At 42.1% G+C, this 17965-nt stretch overlaps 1 protein-coding gene across 1 annotated transcript in view; it reads right to left on the reverse strand.

Annotated features, from left to right (window-relative positions):
- LOC125437304 (chondroitin sulfate proteoglycan 4-like) overlaps positions 1–17965 on the reverse strand; it is a 41682-nt gene that overhangs the window by 3488 nt on the left and 20229 nt on the right. The window contains exons 5-9 of the mRNA XM_048504800.1: positions 17345–17521; positions 10661–10859; positions 9599–9730; positions 1244–1416; positions 274–457 (exon numbers count right to left, since the gene is read on the reverse strand). Coding sequence (XP_048360757.1) covers positions 274–457; positions 1244–1416; positions 9599–9730; positions 10661–10859; positions 17345–17521 — 865 coding nt within the window. The remainder of the gene's footprint in view (positions 1–273; positions 458–1243; positions 1417–9598; positions 9731–10660; positions 10860–17344; positions 17522–17965) is intronic.

A 17965-nucleotide genomic window follows, 5' to 3' on the forward strand; every position in this document is an offset into this window, starting at 1 on the left:
CATCTGAGTCGCCTGACTTTAGATGCTACCTAGGCCTTACATAACTGCAAGGTGAGGAAGACAGAAATAACCCAGAACCATCTTCCTCACACATGCCCCCACCCCCCTGACCATAATTATACCGGGGGGGTGGTATTTATTTTACTTTTGTATTTATAGTTCGTCTTTCTCACCTGGACTCAAGGCAGATTACAACACTGTATATAGGCTGCCTGAATTTTGGGAAGAAATTGTGGGATACAAGTATGATTAAAAATGGTACAGCATTCTTACCTGTGTTTGCAAGTAGCTGACTTCTATGACCATACCCCTGAATTTCATAAGAAATATTTATATGAAACATTTGGGAACTCAAAACTGCTGGAGGGGAGGAGACAGTAAAAGTGAAATGATCTTGTGAGTTCCATCCAAAGTCCTCCTTCTGGGTGTGCTCATAGACAATCAAATGTTCATCTACCTGCCCGGAGAAGAACAAAAGGTGTAACAAGCAGGCATGGTAGAAAAAGTACACCTGGACACGTTTTCTGTTAACTATCTGGCCTGCAGGAAAACAAAATTACTCCACATATGGAATCGGGCCAAACCTCAGGGTTAAAACCTATAATCCTGTGCAAGTACTATGGGAACTCCACAAACCGCAACATCATAATTCTGTGTTATCCAAGAGATTTAGCCTTCATTTTAGCTGACAAATGCACTGACTTACAAAAGATGAGCGATTGGAGAACTTGGAGATTTAATCAAAGGGTGCTTTCAGAAGTGATTTAAATAATTCTATACAGAGTTGTGTATGGCACACTGTGTACAATTCTGGTTGCCCTGTCTCAAAGACAGCATCTCTAAATGACCATCTTGCAAACTGATTCCTACTGATTTAAAAAAGCAAACGGATTCCTACCTTAAAGCAAAAATTTAAAATAGGTCTGTTTAAGCATTATGTTTCAGCTGGTTCAGTTTCTGTATTGTTACTGACTTTCTCTAACTTAATCTTGTACTCCATTATCTTCCTTGGGTCTAGTAACTTTTTACAATAGTCCAACCTACCATGTATGTTATACTTCGAATACTACTTGATATTATTCCTGGTTAGTTTCCTCCCATATTGATCAAACACAAACCATAACAACTCTTTTTTTAAAAGATCTGGTCACAATCCTCCTTCAAAAAGCTTATAAAAATAATGGAAACAAAGACATAAATGTACAATGAAGGCATGCTACCAACACTCATAACAAACACTTACCATAGATTGTGTAAAGCTGGAAATATCCTGGGTGCTGTTATCAGTGAGTACTCTGATGAGCTTTCCAAGCTTTGGAGGAATTGCCACTGTAAAAATTATAGTTCTGTTTTCTGCCCCAACCATATCATTGGTGATGGCTTTCAGATTGTGAGATGTAATTTGCTTCCTTGATCCTGAATGGGAATACCGGGGTGTATTAGCTATTCATTCATTTATTTATTTTAATTACAAAAGTTTATACTCTGCCTTTCCACCTTCATCAGACTGAAAGCTTATATAATGAAACGCATCTTAAAAATCATTAAAACAAAGACACATCATTCAAACAATTAAAACCAAGTTAAAATACAACGAAATAAAATACACATATATAAACAACAAATAAAAACTGGGTAGGAAAAAGGCATCACTGAACACCAGATAAAAATACATATGGAGATTGCAGATAAGAGTACTGGGAGATTACCTACTCTGGAATACTTTATCTTTCTTCTTAGAACTGTCAGCTTGAAATGTATGATGGATGGAAGGCACGGAAAACTGAATTGGATTCAGCTAGCTTTTCTGCCACTGCAAAAGGCAGAAGGGTTCCCCTTTGAACAATGAAGACCATACTGGGGATCATGGGGCCATCCCATGTGGGATAAGGCTGGAGTATGGAGGTGAATTGAGTGAGATTGACTAGAAAAGCTATTTGGATCCAACCCTTTCGGTGTGCATGTCTGTGCGCCTTCACTATACTACATTATTATTGTAAATAGTTATCTCCGTGATCAGTGAAGGAAAATTCCTTGGCTTTGCTTTTTCCTGATTATATTCAAGGATGACATCTCTGTTTTTAGTTTCACAATGAGGGTACATAGCACCATTTGACTAGTTGTTTAAGATAATATCTCATAGCCAGTCCAAAATGCAGAAATAGCTTTTAGTAGGCCGTTCCTGAATAGAACCACTGTAGACTACATGTGGTAGGATAATATATTTGAGTAAGTGAGAACCTTGCAAGGACTTGGGGAAGGCACATTATTTTCTGCTACATCCCCTTCCCAACACCATTTCCCTTTCCCCTCCTCCTGGAAATCACCACATCCTCTTTACCTTCCTTTTCCCTTCTCTCCTTCCCACCCACCTACCTTTCATCGACCCACATTTCTTCACCTACCCTTATTTGCTTCATTTATACTCCTCCTTACACTGAACAAGGACACAGAAGAGCTTAAATTATGCTCTCCTCTTCCATTTTATTCTCACAATAGCGTGAGCATGTTAAGATAAGACAGAGTGACTCGTCCGGAGTCACCCAGCATATTTCGATGTCAGAATGGGGATTCAAACCTATTACAACACTCTTGCAATTGTGTGGTAGCTGCTGTTGAATACTGTTACTGTTCAAACATTCATTATTAGAAGAGACACACCATGTTGGAAACAAAGCTATGATTGCCTCAACTTTTATTTTGCAACTAAGTTGAGTATTGACAGGACAATCCTAAGCAAAGTAACTTGGTCTAGGAGTGTACTGTAAAATTAATCATAGTCTAAAAATGGGATGGCCAAAATCAAAGTCACAGAGCTGACTAATGTACTGTTTCCAGCAAAATATAAACTTAATCCACAACAATGTGTTTCACCAATAATATGTGTGTGGTTAAGAATTAAAAATGCTTTGCTGCTATGTCATGCACTCAACAGATGGTTGTAATGTAATGGGCCAAAGAGCTCAACCAGGAACTCATCCAAACTTACAGAAAAGTCAGCAAGAACAAACAAAAGCAAAAGAGAACAATGTCTTAACTTTTATAAGTATGAAAAAAGAAAACCCAAGGCCCCCTCCACACGTGCAAAATAATGCTCTTTCAATCCACTTTCAATGCACTTTGCAGCTGGACTTTACTGTGCAAAATAGCAAAATCCCACTTGCAAACAATTGTGAAAGTGGATTGAAAGTGCTTTATTCTTCACGGGTTGGGGGGGCTCAGTCATCCTGTGTCGCCGCCAAGCAGCTTCAATGATTCTTCAGACAGTACTCTTAAATGATGGGCTATTTATCTGTATCACATAAATTTCATCAGATATCAGAAGTTAAGCAGAGTTAGCCCTGGTTAGTACTTGGATAGGAGGCTGCCAAGGAGGTGCAGGGTTGTTTCGCAAAGGCAAGCAATGGCAAATCACCTCGGCTGATCTCTTACCTTGAAAACCCTACAGCAGAGGTGTAGCTGGGCCAAACTGCACCTGGTGCACATTCTATATTTTCCAGGCCCCCCCCCCCTTCCCACACTTACCTTAGTTCGTTCTCTTTTTCTAGAACTTTTTCAGGCTGCAAAAGGCCTGTTCACAGTAAAAACGGCCTGATGGGAACTATATTTCCCAGGAGACCTTGTGAGCCCCAAGGTCTTCTGGGAACTGTAGTTCCTCAGGCCGTTTTTACTGTGAACAGGCCTTTTGCAGCCTGAAAAAGTTCAAGAAAAAGGAAAGGAACTAAGGTACGTGTGGGAAGGGGGGTGGGGAGGCACCGTGGGGGGAAGGGGGAGGGGCCTGGGGGCGATTTTCTGTGTCCTCAGGCATGCGCCTGGTGCACGGCACACACCCCGTCCCCTTGTAGCTCCGCCACTGCCCTACAGGGTTGCCATAAGTCTGTTACGACTTGATGGCATCTTCCAGCACTAGTACAAATTAATGTGGAGTAAGTATTTAGAACATCTAAACACTTTCTTTTAACCTGAACTATGTCTCAGAGTTTTCGGAAGGACAATAGCTGGGGAATTATGGAAAGAAATGTAACGCTTTCCACCATTGACTAGGATCCCACATGCATTTTCTCAGTTGGAAAAATTTCCATCAGTGGGAGCATGGCTTCCCCTTCCACTGCAGCCTGAAACGTCCCCCCTGTGGTCCTGGGAGATGGGGAATCTGTTGAGGGGGAATTGATTATCTGCTGTGGAAGGGGAGGAATAGGTGAAAATCCTCCCTTCTGAATAGGTAGAAATCCACCCCATTGATTTTTAAACTAACTTATCGACACAATGTTTAAAATTCCAAAAGTGTTCCTTTGTGTGTGCTGGTAATTTAGATTGTTTAATTAGGACACTGTACAAAATTCACAGAAACCTACACAGTGATCTCATCATATCTACCATTGCTCCGTTTTGATTTCAAAACTGCCTCTTCCCCCCCAGGCAGGGCCACAAAGATCAGAGGCAGGACAGAATATGGTGAGTCATGGGCAGAATCTGTAGTCGGTTGGCTTAAAAAACCCAATTGTACTACTTGGCAGAAAAGGAAAACAGATTTGCTGTTCCAAGCAATAAAAATACTGACTAGTTAGCAGCCTTAATCACAACCCCCCAAATCTCAAAAGCTGCAGTTCTGAATCAGCAGTCATCTTTTTTTCCCTCTTAGGCCTTTAACAGAGACATGAAAAGGTAAAGGAAGTTCTGCCTGTTTGATTTCTGAAAGCCACATGGCTATTAAAACCCTGCCAGACAGAGACAGCAGAACTACTGAGAGCAAAGATTTCCTCTTTTGTGTAACCTAGACCCAACGCCAGCATCATGTGAAAACAAATCACGTGACTTGCTGGGTTTCATGGCTCCTCCAAAGTGATTCAGGCCCACAGAAACTTCATCTTAATATTATCATTGCAGAACATCAACTTGAGAACATCTACTGATTAGTCTACCAGAAATCAAATGCTGTAAATATGTGTCCCCAACACCATAATGCTTGGAAACACCATTTGAAAATGGATGTTCCATATCTGCAAATGGAGGTAAGGCACACTAAAAGCCAGTACTAATTCAGGGCAGAATACTGCAAGAAGAATCTGTTGGGTTGGGGAGATCCATACTCTGGCCCCAACTCTGCCACAAAGATTCCTGGGTAAATTTGGTCTAGATTGGGAGTGCTCTCTCAATGCCTCATGGACAGCCACATTCACAGCTGCCATCAACCAAAAGAACTACATTGACTTCCATCCCTGCCAAGAAACCCACACCTGGCTGTCTCAAGGTAAGAAGTATCTGCCAACCTGAAGTTTCCTTTCTTAAAACATGAAGCAGGTACCACATTGGGAAAAGGTGCTCAGAAGAGCCACAGGTTGAATGTCAAAGAGCCACAGGTGGTTCTAAGCTACTGAATGAGTATTTTCTGGTCTAGTCTTTCTCCTGCCAACCTGAAGTTTCCTTTCCTAAAACATGGGGCTGGTACCACGTTGGAAAGAGGTGCTCAGAAGAGCCACAGGTTGCATGCCAAAGAGCCTCATGTGGTTCTAAGCAACTGAATCAGACTTTCTGGTTGTTATAAGGATAAAATGGAAATGGAGAGAATCACACGCTCTGTGTGTGTGTGAGAAAACAAGCTGTTTATCAGACTTGCAATGTGACCTAGTTGCACGTAGCTCAGCAGAATTAGTTTACATAGGGTGGGAACTCCTCAACACATTTTAGTGTTTAAGAACAAGATTCCCCTTTGCAAAAAAAAAAACCCAAAAAATTAAAACAAGCATAAAAAGGGGGGGGGGGGATGAAAGCAGCAAAAAAAGTCCCAAGAAATCCAGGGCAATTTAAGGTGAATAGCCTAAGCCTTTTTAAATTTATATAAGCAATTTTCTAACTCAGAAGGAGAGAAAAAGCTCAGCAGCTATTGCAGGCTTGGCAGAGCATAATTTAAGGTGTTGAAATAGTATTCTTTTAGTGTGGAAGAACTGGCAGGAAAAAAAGGAATGACTCTGCCTTCAAAAATGCATCCAGCATCATTTGCCCGTAATTGTCTGGCTAACTATAAAAATTCCTAACAAAAGCTCCTGCCTGAAGCTATCTTATTCACGGTGGGGACAGTGGTTTTTACTGAAAATTCTTGCACGTGCATTGTAACTGGATTATGTTTATTCGGAAGAAAATCAAAGTCTTGAACTTGCTTTCTTTTAACCACTGCAAAATTCAATATTTCGTGTGTTTTTTTAAAAAGCCCCAAACCCCTCGATTCCAAATACATTTGTTTGGAAATAAAAGCCCACTTTGGGCAACAAAGAAGTTCACATTTTCTTTCACAACAATGCGTTGAGCCATATTACATGTGCTGGGAGCAAATGCACTTGGATGTGTTTTTATGTAGTATGGAATCTTGATGCTTTATGCACTTAAGTATACATCAATTCAGGCACTCTTATGAGAATAGAAAGCCTGACTAATAATTCCCAGGCAGTTTAGATTAGCGGTCTGCAACCTGTGGCTCTCCAGATGTTCATGAACTACAATTCCCATCAGCCCCTGCCAGCATGGCCATGCTGGGGGGCTCCTCAAATAAGTAGCCAGTTGAACATCTGAGAGGCTACCTGTGCAACCTGAATTTAGATAAAGAGATGTAGAGCTGGGTATCATCATATTGATGATAGTCTCTACTCCAAAATTGCAAACAATTTCTCCTAAGATCTGTGGAGATTGAATAGCATGAGGGATAAGAAGGAGCCTTATAGACTCCCACAAGGCAAGTCCCACAGGAGTGTCAGCTAATCTCCAAAGATAAACCTGTGAGTCCTACCCAGGGTGGTAAGACAATCCTGTTCTGACCTGCAAGCTCTATTTTATGCCCTCCAGGGCTTTCCCAACACCTGGAAGGGCTTTTTTCTCTCTCTCTCCTCTCTCTGCTCAACTGCAGCCACCACCTGGCTTTTGCAGGAGTTTCCCATTGAGAGGGCAAAGGCTTACAACTTTCTTTCCTGGTTCTGAGGTCTTGCCTCTGTGTCTCTTGCTATGCAGCATCTGGTTACCATGGGGACAACTTACTGCCTTGTGTGTCACTGAAAGAGCACCCAATTGTCAACTGACTGCCTCTCTCATTCTTCCTCGAATTTCTTTTAAAAATGGCATGCCCCGAATGTTGGAAGTCCAAGGTGGTATAGAGAAATAAAGTATTTATTAAAAAGAACATGTCCACATGCATATTCTCAGCTCAGCACCAGCACCAGAGGAAGCCAAGAGGTCTGAATGACAAGAGTAAAATGCAGTTCATCTGTCCCTACTGCTTGGACGTGCCCTAGAAGATGTCAATCCAGTTCTAGAGGTTGCAGTTATTCTAAAGGGTGCACATTACCTTGAAGCCTCAGCTGAGTTCAGACCAGCACACAGAAATGGCTGCCTCCTACAGACTTCAGCTAAGAGCTGTGTCTGCTTTGATGGAATCAGTACAAGAGACCCTCATCCTTGTTCCTGGGACTTGTTATCCTCTTTCTCCTCCCACTGATCAGGTCAGGTCAGGTCAAGGTAGCTTTCGAGCACCTTAAGTCCTTCAAATCTGCTACACATCACCTGTCTAGCTTGTGGGGAGTGGGCACTTGACCATCCCATTGCCCCTTGAGTATTTCTAAAGGGTGGATAAAGTGAGGGTGGAAAGCACTTTGACTGACTCCCCCATCCTGCTTGTTTTCTACCAAGGGTGAAAAAAAACTTCATAAAACTCAAGGTGAAGGTTTTTCTCAGTTCAAACCTCCAAAGAAAAATGCATTTTCTCACAACAAGGCACATCTCTTAATTCCAACTTTCTTCCTCCAGGTGCCGCAGTAAGAAGGCATGATCCATTTTATCAAAGGATGTTGATAGATCCAGTAAGAGCAACAGAGAGTCACAGCTTTTGTCTGCATTCAAACATGAATCATTTACTAAATCCATCAAGGCTTTCTTCATTCCATAGGCTGGTCTGAAGCCAGAATGAAAGGAGTTTAGGGCAGATGAGTTATTCATAAAGGTCTGCAGTTGCTGAACTACCATCTTTCAATCATCTTGCCAAGGAAGGGAACACTGAAGACCACGCAATAATTGTCTACATCATTTCATAGTACAATGGTGCTCTTCACAGATCATAAGGTCTCGGTAACATTCATAAATGGACCAGATGGTTTATTGGCTGTTTTTTTCATGTGTCATCCAGATCAGAACCTATCTGTCAGATTTTGTCAGCAAAGAACAGCCAAGATGTCACAAGTACTCAGTTCCTGTAAATTCAGAGGTTCGAACTTCAGTTAGCAGATGTGCCAAGGTACTTAGAACAGTTGAGCTGTGGGTGAATTAGCTGATGGAGTGACAGCAGTAAAGGAGGATTTGTTTGACAGCCAGCATTGTGTAGTGGTTATGAGCGGTGGACTCTAATTCCAAAACTGGGCTCAATTCTTCCACTTCGCCATATGCAGCCTGCAAAGTGACTGTGGGCCAGTCACAGTTCTCTCTAAACTCTCTTAGTCCACACAAGGGCCCCTTCCGCACATGCAGAATAATGCACTTTCAATCCACTTTCAGTGCACTTTGAAGTTGGATTTTACTGTGCGGAATAGCAAAATCCACTTTCAAACAATTGTGAAAGTGGATTGATTGTGCATTATTCTGCATGTGCGGAAGGGGCCAGAGAGAAGCAATAGAAAACTACCTCTGAACATCTCTTGCCTTGAAACCCCTAAGGGGTTGCCATAAGTTAGCTTGATGGCACACACAGAGTGTGTGCCCTTCTTACTGCGGCACCTGGAGGAAGAAATCTTTGCATCCTTCACTGTGCTTATAGGTCTTCTGATAAGTCCTACAGATCATTCTGTGCTATCTGGTTGAGATTTCCACCAGCATCATTCTAGGTGACTCCCAGCCCTCTTCAAATGACTTAGCTCAGTAATAAACTAAGGCACTGGATTCCACCTAGAGGGTGGGACTGGGCAAGGGGTAGCCAGGTCAGTGGTTCATAGGAGGTTCTCATTCTGTGCTCCCACTCAGGCTCCAGCACAGTTTTTTGGTGGGATCTGAAAATCCCCTAGGGAATTGTGGAAATCAGTTGCATCCATTAATCTACACCAGGGGTAGGGAACCTGCGGCTCTCCAGATGTTCAGAAACTACAATTCCCATCAGCCCCTGCCAGCATGGCCAATTGGCCATGCTGACAGGGGAACTGATAGTTCCCTAGGCTATCCTGGAGAAACAAATCCCTGATCTACACTGACCAGCCCATTTGTAGAGCACCAATGTCACATTCACCTGTGTCTTGAACAGGCAGCAGTCAGATCATGATACATTTTGAACCTAACCTTAATTTCAACATTTGCTTGGGAGCCAGTTCCATTGAGAGTAAGTTAAAATATTGTGAGCTGCTTTGTGTATTTATTAGTAACAAGCAAATGGATAAGTTCTACTGAGGTAAATAAAGTGGCAGATTATTCAACATGGAAACATTAAACAGGCAACATATTTTGGTGAATGCAAATCTTAGATGTTATAAGTGCTTGCACCTGTTCTCTACCTAATACTGGTAGACACCCTAGTCCACAATTCAATTTCTGTACTGTCCAGGATAAAAGTGAAATGCAAATAAGAAGTCCTTACCTGGAAAGACTTCCAGGCCATTGTTATTTTCTAGGTGGATTACGAGAGCTTGAGCTGTGATACTGAAAATTTGTCGTGGTGCAAAGTTCACGCCATCCGTCACCTGGAAATTGAAGCCTCCAGACATGGCTCCTAAAAGGGTCACAGCAATGAGTTCTCACAAAGCAATTTTTCAACTGAAAGGTTTGACAGTGCAAGTTAAGTTGTGGGTTTTTAAAAAATAAAAATAATGTTATGTAGTCCATGTGGAATAAATACAGACGGGGTGCAGTGAATAGAATCATGCACAGAATGGTTCTTTTTGATGATGGACTCACACCATTTTTACCTACATTATAGGGACAGTCTCAAACACTGTGAAAACAAGTCTACTCAGAAGCAAGTACAACGTGGAGCAGCTATGCAGGTGCAGCTGGTTGGATTGTGGGATGATTGGCATGGCTGCGGGGGTTCATTTCTGTACAGCTACGCATGTGTTGCAGGAAACTTTTAAAAAGAGAGAGAAGTGCCTATGTGCGAAGACGTGAAAGCAATCTGTATTGTTTCCATGGGCTCCAATCACTGCTTGAACAGCATGCATGTAAATGGGAAAAAGGAAAATGGGTGCCTTTATAACAAACTGCAACGCGTTATACGTTTGCCGTGCAGAATCCACCATTGTCTCCTGGCCTCGCAATGGCTGAGGGGGGTGGTATCATTTCAGCACGGGAAAACAGTTCAGAGGGAAAGTAGGAACTCACATAGAGTTTAAATGGATTTTACTCACAGCTACTGAGTGGCTATGGGGAAAGCAAGTCTGGTCTGCGCTCATTAAGCATGTCTTGTGTAGTTTGGCCCTCAAGTGGTTTTAAAAAGGGATAAGGCATATTACTTGTGAAATAGGTCCAAGATGACTAAAAGAAACAATCTTGTTCTGAGGAAGTAAACCTCTCTGTTGCAAATTGCTGGTGGGTCTCTTTGGCCTCTCCTGGTTGGAAACGGGATCTAGCAAAACCTTTATGTTCTCAGTTATTACACCAGAATCCTTCATATCATCCTCACATGAGCATTTCACTTACTTACCGCTATGGACAAACACTAACTGTCCTTCTTCAATGTGAGCTTGGGTAAAATTGAGGATATTTTTGTTTGGAGAAGACTTGAGAGCTAAACGACCATTATTTGGAGGTGACACAGAGTATATTAGTTCTTCAGGAGAGGAATCTTGATCTTCGGCACAGAGATCGTTCACAGTTATTTCTGTGACTGATCCCACCCAGACCTTAAAGAGGAGAAAGAGGGAAAGGAAAATATTACACAAAATGACCCTGGTTACTGGACACAGTGTATAACCAACTTCTCTCTGTGATACACCTCTGAAGATGCCAGCCGCAGATGCAGGCAAAACATTAGGAACAAGATCTACCAGACCAAGGCCACACAACCCGGAAAACTCACAACAACCAGTCATCAGAAGTTCATTGATATACTAGAAGCAATGAAATTTATTAGCAAGAACAAAAAAGACTTCTAAAGTTCTTTAAACTACAGTCTATTAAGCTGGAAACACTAAAGATATAGAATAAATAATGGGAGGAGGAGGGGAATACTGAAATTATTTACAAAATATACATTAAAAAAGCAGAGGTTATCTAACAGACCAGGGTGAACAAAACAGTAAATATACATATGTGGATTAATACCAGCAGAACTTTGGATAAAGAGAAAATGGTTTAAAATAGATTGTGTATGTAAGTACTGGTAATCAGGTCATAAAATGAAAGTTTTTTTCTTATTTCAGTGAATGGAAAACTGGTATAAGAGATTTTGATTACTGGATATAGAATGTATGGTAATAATGAAGTTGAGGTGGGAGTCACGTAGTTAACTCATTTTTAAATCTGTCTTTGTTCTGTTTTTCTTTTTCTGTGGTTATAGTTTGTATTGGGGTTAAATATATGGAGGAATGAGCATGACAATCTATCTTTTGGGGCGCTGTGTGGTTTCCGGGCTGTATGGCCGTGTTATAGCAGCATTCTCTCCTGACGTTTCACCCGCATCTATGGCTGGCATCTTCAGAGGATCTGATAGTAGGAATGGAAAGCAAGTGGAGTATATATACTGTGAGGTCAAAAGGTGAGGTCCTCTGAATAGAGTAGCCGGGTATGTGAGTCACAAAGAAGTCTGTAGCCTGGGAGTAACAATGAAGATAGCAAGGTCATTGTTACTCCCAGGCTTCAGACTTTTTTGTGACTCACATACCTGGCTACTCTATTCAGAGGACCTCACCTTTTGACCTCACAGTATTCCACTTGCTTTCCATTCCTACTATCAGATCCTCTGAAGACGCCAGCCACATATGCAGGCGAAACGTCAGGAGAGAATGCTGCTAGAACACGGCCATACAGCCCAGAAACCACACAGCACCCCAGTGATTCTGGCCGTGAAAGCCTTCGACAATCTATCTTTTCTTATTTCTCTTATTCTTCTTTATTTATAGACTTGGCAGGGTGGCTGGTTCACCATCTGTTAGTTTTGCATCTATATAAAAATAATAAAAACTTTGCATTTAAAAAAAAGGAGGTGGGTGGAATGGTCCTTCCTAAACAGTAAACATTTGCCTGTGTTTCCCATTAAAACTAAGGGAAAATAAATGGCAGGGTCATGGCTCAGTAGTAGAGCATCTGCTTTGCATGCAGAAATTCCCATGTTCTTTCCTCAGCATCTCTAGATAAAAATGGCTAAGGTGATGTGAAATTTTACCTGAGACTCTGAAGAGAGGCTGCTTGTCAGAGAAGATAATGTGGCTCTTGGTAGACTAATACGATAGATTTATACATACCTCACCACTGAACAAAAAACACAGCCCTTCCTCTGTCTCATAAGCCAGCCAGTAATGGGAACGGCGGAAGTGTGTTTTTCTCTAACCACTGCCAATAAAAAGCCATTTGAGAATCTACAGAGTTGCCTAGTACTTTATTTTAGCCTTCAACAATAATTTGGCAGCAGCTGTGTCTGTTTACCACAAAAGGGACAAAGAAAAAGGGAAGATGTCTACAGTGAACCAGTTGCAAACAAGTTATTGCATAAGGCAGAGCCCAATCCTAAATGCAACCTGACAATGCATTCTACACTAACAAAGCGAAGTGGTTATAGTGTTGGGCTAGAATCTGGGAACCGATGTTCAAATGTGCACTCTGCCATGAAGCGTACTGAGCAGTCGCCTGCTCTTAACCTAACCAGGGGTGTTGTGAGGAAACTGGAAACCTCAAAGGTATAGTCCTCATCTTCTAGCTCCCACTGGAAACAATGGGGGATGGGGGCAACCCTTTGGGAGTCCATAACTTTGGACCCCCCGAACCAAACCTCACCAAACCTGGGTGATATCATCAGGAGAGTCTCCCAACAAATCCCTGAAATGTTGGTGCTGCTAGCCTAAAAACTGCACCCCCTACAAGCCAAAAACAAAAAAAATTACAAAAAAACACAAATGGGGGCAGAGCTTCGGACATGTAATGGGGGGGTTTGAACCCGAGAAACCCCCCCTTACCTACGTCCTTGGGATAGACAACACCTGCTGTCTTTTATGTCTATTCTTCTTTGCTGCTCATATTGATCAAATACAATAAGTGGACATTAAAACATCACGTTATCCCATGGTTTTGGACTCTGTTTATAAGGCTCTAAAATGTTTGGAACAGTATGCCACAGTATATGCTCACTCCAATTAACACTTTAAACAGTCAGGTCATTCCTTCCAAGCAAGTCCCCTGCTCTGAATGCAATTTGTTTGCACACAAATACACTCGGATTACCATCTTAGCCATGTGCAATTTTTGTAATTCCTCTCCGCTGGGCAATTAAATTAATTGTAAGAACCTGAACAATTGCTGTAAGAACCTGAACAATTTTAATGAATGGAAAGGCTTCCACACAAATGAAAATATGGCCCCCTTGTGGTTACTGCTCTGTATAATAGAATAACTACAGCATTTGTGTTTAGGGATTGTAAATGACAGTCAGAAAGAAAGAACTGACAATTTTCAAACTTAAAGCAAGAAGACCACGAAATAACAACTCTGACATGGAAGTATTCAATGTTTTAATAATCCAAAACACAAGCCACATAGATTAATCACTCCACAAGAGGCCAATACATCAACAACTGAAGACTGATGTATCGTTACAAAGGTTCACTGAAACATCAAAGACTGATTAATCCTCCATTATGTTTCTCGGGGGGGGGGGGGGATAGTTAAAATCTACAATTCTGAAAGATGATATAAGAACAGAGGCAAACCCATTCATTTTCTAGCCCTGGGTTGCTAATCTATCTGCCACAAAATCTAGTAAGATGAGCAGAACTGTGGAAACACCTGGAGAATGGTAAAAGGACCTATAGCATAGAGACAGGCCTATAATCATTTCACTCAACATTGTTCAGTAGAAGCAAAGCTATGACAATATGTGTGGAGGGATTGAGAGGTGTTATATACATACATTAAACTACCTTGCCTCAACTTATGGTTGACTTTTTTCCCCTATTATATCTTTCTTCCAAGGAACTCACTATAGCATATATGGGTTTTCTATGACTGCCAGCATGGTGTAGTGGTAAGGACCAGAGAAATTCAGGTTCAAATCCCCATTGGCACCGTGGAAGCTTGCTGGTGACCTTGGGCCGGTCACACGCTCTCAGCCTTGACTCAGGCAAGTATTTGGATGGAAGACCTCCAAGGAGTGCCAGGGTCATGTCATGGAAGCAGGCAATGGCAAACTGTTGGAAGAAAGGGACTTTACGCTGTTTCCTGCCTCATCCTGCAGAGGGGGTTTTTACTTGCGAGCTAGTGGCTAGATAGGGACTTAGGAATTTGTCACCTTTACTCTATCATGCTGAGTCTATCCCTTTGATGTAGACTGATACTCTTAGGGACTTCCTCCCTTGCTTCCGCTTTCTTCTCGGAGACCCTCTCCATTTTACCTCTTACCCTTCACCATGCCTAGGGAGAGGATGTGTCTCCTACGCATCCGCCTCCATCCAGCTAGATTAGACTAGATAGTGAACCTATCTCTCCACCTTTCTATCCAGAATGGAGTTCACTAATAAATACACTTTTTATTAGATAAGAAACTACAAATGACTCTGACTTTCTTTTGTGTCTGAAGTTCTCTCTAGCAAGCTCAACCACGTGTTTGTACCCAGGTAAGCTTCCCTGTGTTTAGCCTCTGTGCCACTCTGCTACTTTTCAAGGGATACACACGCACCAGGTGTGGATCTTCCAACACAAACCACCTCTGAACATCTCTTGCCTTGAAAACCCTAGGGGGCGCCATAACCTAGCTATGACTTCCAACTTGCCTTGCCAAGTGGAAGCTATAGATCTGAGATTAAAACTGATCTCCAGGTGACAGAGATCAGTTCACCGGGAGAAAATGGCCACTTTGGAAGATGTACTCTGACTTTGCACCTCACTGTCCCTCCTCTCCCCTGCCCAAACCCTGCCCTCCCTAGACTTCACCCACGAAACCCCCAGATATTTCTCAATTTGGAGCTGGGAGTCCTAGGGTTTTCCTTGCTCCACTTTATCCTAATACCAATGTCTTTTCCAAGTGAGCTTCCCAGTGAGCTTCATAGCAAGTTGAGATTTGAATCCAGAGAGTGGAGATTCCTGAGGCCTAGTCAAATCACAGCACAACACCAGTTCCAAAATACCCGTGGCAGCCTTCCAAAACAGGTCACTATCTAGCTAGAACTTCAAAATAACAAAAAGCGATGTAAGGCAAGTTGGAGAGGATTCAGGAGAAAGCTAGAAAAATTATGAACGGTTTGTAGGGCAAATTCTATGGAAAGTCATTAGAGAACCAAGCAAGCTAAAAGATATTCTTAAATGTTGTAACTTTTAGCTGTGAAAGAAGGAAAACAGCTCTTTTTCCTTTCTATAGTTGTTATAACAAGATGGTTTTTGACTACAAGGAAACGAAGCTCAGTTGAAAAGGAGAGGAAGGGAATTTGTGGCAGTCTCATTCAAATCCCGTCTCTCAGCACTAAACAGGTGAGATTATTCATGATATCTGCATGACTGAGCCAGCTAAAGCAGTCTAAACCACATTGCTTTGCGTATCAAAAGGACGATGACTGTGGGTGCACTTAAGATCTAGGAAGCATCAGAGGCAGAGGAAGGTGGCTGGTATAATTAGAGAAGTATTACATGTGCAAGCAGGATCACATTTTTTAAAAAAATACAAGACACAATATTCAGTCTTTTAGAGAACAATCCTATGCAGGTCTTCCCAGAAGTAAACCCCATTTTATTCAATAGAGCTTTCTCCCAGGAAAGTGTTCTCAGCATCTTAGCCCTAGTGCGGGACACTCGACATGTTAATAAGGGAAACAGAAAGTAAATTAGACCCCCACAGTGGTCTCATATTTACCAGCATCTTTAAAAGGTGAATTGCAGATGCACGAGATTGGTTCAAATAGTGAGAGGAGAGGAAGGGTTAATGCTTTTTAGTCCTGCACTGTCTATCAGAACTGTTCCCTCCACTCTATATAATTAAAAAAAATCATCTAAACCCCATCCTTTGCCTATCATTTCTCTTTTCGAGGCTTAGCAGGAGAGCAAGCGCTGGTTTCAATGAACAAAACTCTATATGGATGGAAGGGTTAAATCTAGCAAAGATAGCAGCTCCCATTCATTCGCTGAAGTCTCAGGAAGGGAGATCAGTGCAGCTGCCCTAGTCCTGCTCTCTGCCTCCATATCACTGTCTGATGCATCTGCAGGCGCGACCAAGTAGAGGAAGAGATGCATGAATTATACCTCTGGTCAGTCTCTTTTGGAAAGCAGCGTTATTGATCACAGGGAGGTGGCTTATGCATGGCTTCTTCCTCCGTACAGTTGCCCCTACAGATGCCCAGGGGACTGTGCGGAGGCAGTGCCAGCTTGCTCGTGCCCATTCTCAACCTGCAAGTTCAGTGAATGCGTAAGGCTATTATGTGCACTGGACTGGATTCTTTAAGGTACGACGAGATTCCCGGTTTACTTTTGCTGCAGCAAACATGGCTGTACATAAAACATACAAGAAAAAATCAGTCTGATACAAGAAAAGTTCAGGCTTTCTATGGCAAACAACACTGATGTGAGCTGTGGGATTATGCCATCTGCACAAGCGAGCAATGTGTCCATACACGTGAGATAATTCTAAGGAACTTAAAAGGCGTAAGTGCAAGGTTAAGGGCATGTGTTTCATTTATAGGAAGCAACTGTGCCATTGGAAATTTGTGTAAGTGCTGAGAGCCAGCAGGTGGTTAAGAGCAGGTGGACTCTAATCTGGAAAACTGGGTTTGTTTCCCCACTCCTCCACATGAAGCCTGCTGGGTGATCTTGGGCTACTCACAGTCCTCTCAGCCCCATCTTCCTCACAAAGTGTCTGTTGTGGGGAGGGGAAGGGAATAAGTTTGCTTTTAGACTCCTTACAGTTGAGAAAAGCAGGGTATACATCCAAACTCTTCTCTTCTTCAAGTCACAGCTGACTTATGGTGACTCCATAGAGTTTTCACGTCAAGAGACATTTAGAGGTGGTTTGCTATTTCCTGACTCTGTGGGCTGAGAGAGTTTTGATAGAACTGTGGTTACCCCCAGGTCACTCAACAAACTTCATGTGGATGAATGGGAATCAACCCCGTGTTTACAGATTAGGGTCCACAGTTCTTAACCACTTCATCACGCTGGCTTATTTGTTGAAAATTTAGGTTTAAAATGTACTTACCCTGAGCACTTTGTTTGTCTTTATAAGCGGAGGCTCATCGTTTATTGGCCTAACAGTCACAAATATCCTCTGAGGCAAGCTCTGTTTCCACAGTTCTGTGCTGTTTGCAACCAAGGTGAAACTGTCAAGCAGCTGTTCACTGTCATCATGAACGTAAAAGATCAATCCTTGCTCCACCTAAAAAGGGAAAGAGAAGATATTGAGAATGCTGTTGAGTGCTGCAAAGATTAAAAGTGTAAGAACTCAAAACCAGTTAATTTGCTCAATAATCCTTATTTTGCCCTAGCACACAGTTCTTGCCCCACATTCAAACAACCACTCCTCTCATAGTTCACATGTAGTTGCTCTGTTTAGCTAGTTTTTGAAGGAAATAAACAGAAAGTATATAAAACTAAGCAGCAATGGGCCTGGTCAGTGCCTGGATGGATCTAGTGGGAAACTCTGTACACCACCTTGAATTCCAATATAGAAAATGGTGGGATCTAGGATGAAAATAAAGAGAACAGCCATCACCTTCACGTAGCTCCTGAAAATTTAAGGTGAAGGGCTGTGGGCAAGTCTTCTTGGAAAGGTCATTTTCAATCTACAACACTACAAAATGAGAGTATTCTAAGAAAAGTA

This window comes from Sphaerodactylus townsendi, linkage group LG07, assembly GCF_021028975.2.
Source record: "Sphaerodactylus townsendi isolate TG3544 linkage group LG07, MPM_Stown_v2.3, whole genome shotgun sequence".
NCBI classification, from domain to species: Eukaryota; Metazoa; Chordata; class Lepidosauria; order Squamata; family Sphaerodactylidae; genus Sphaerodactylus; species Sphaerodactylus townsendi.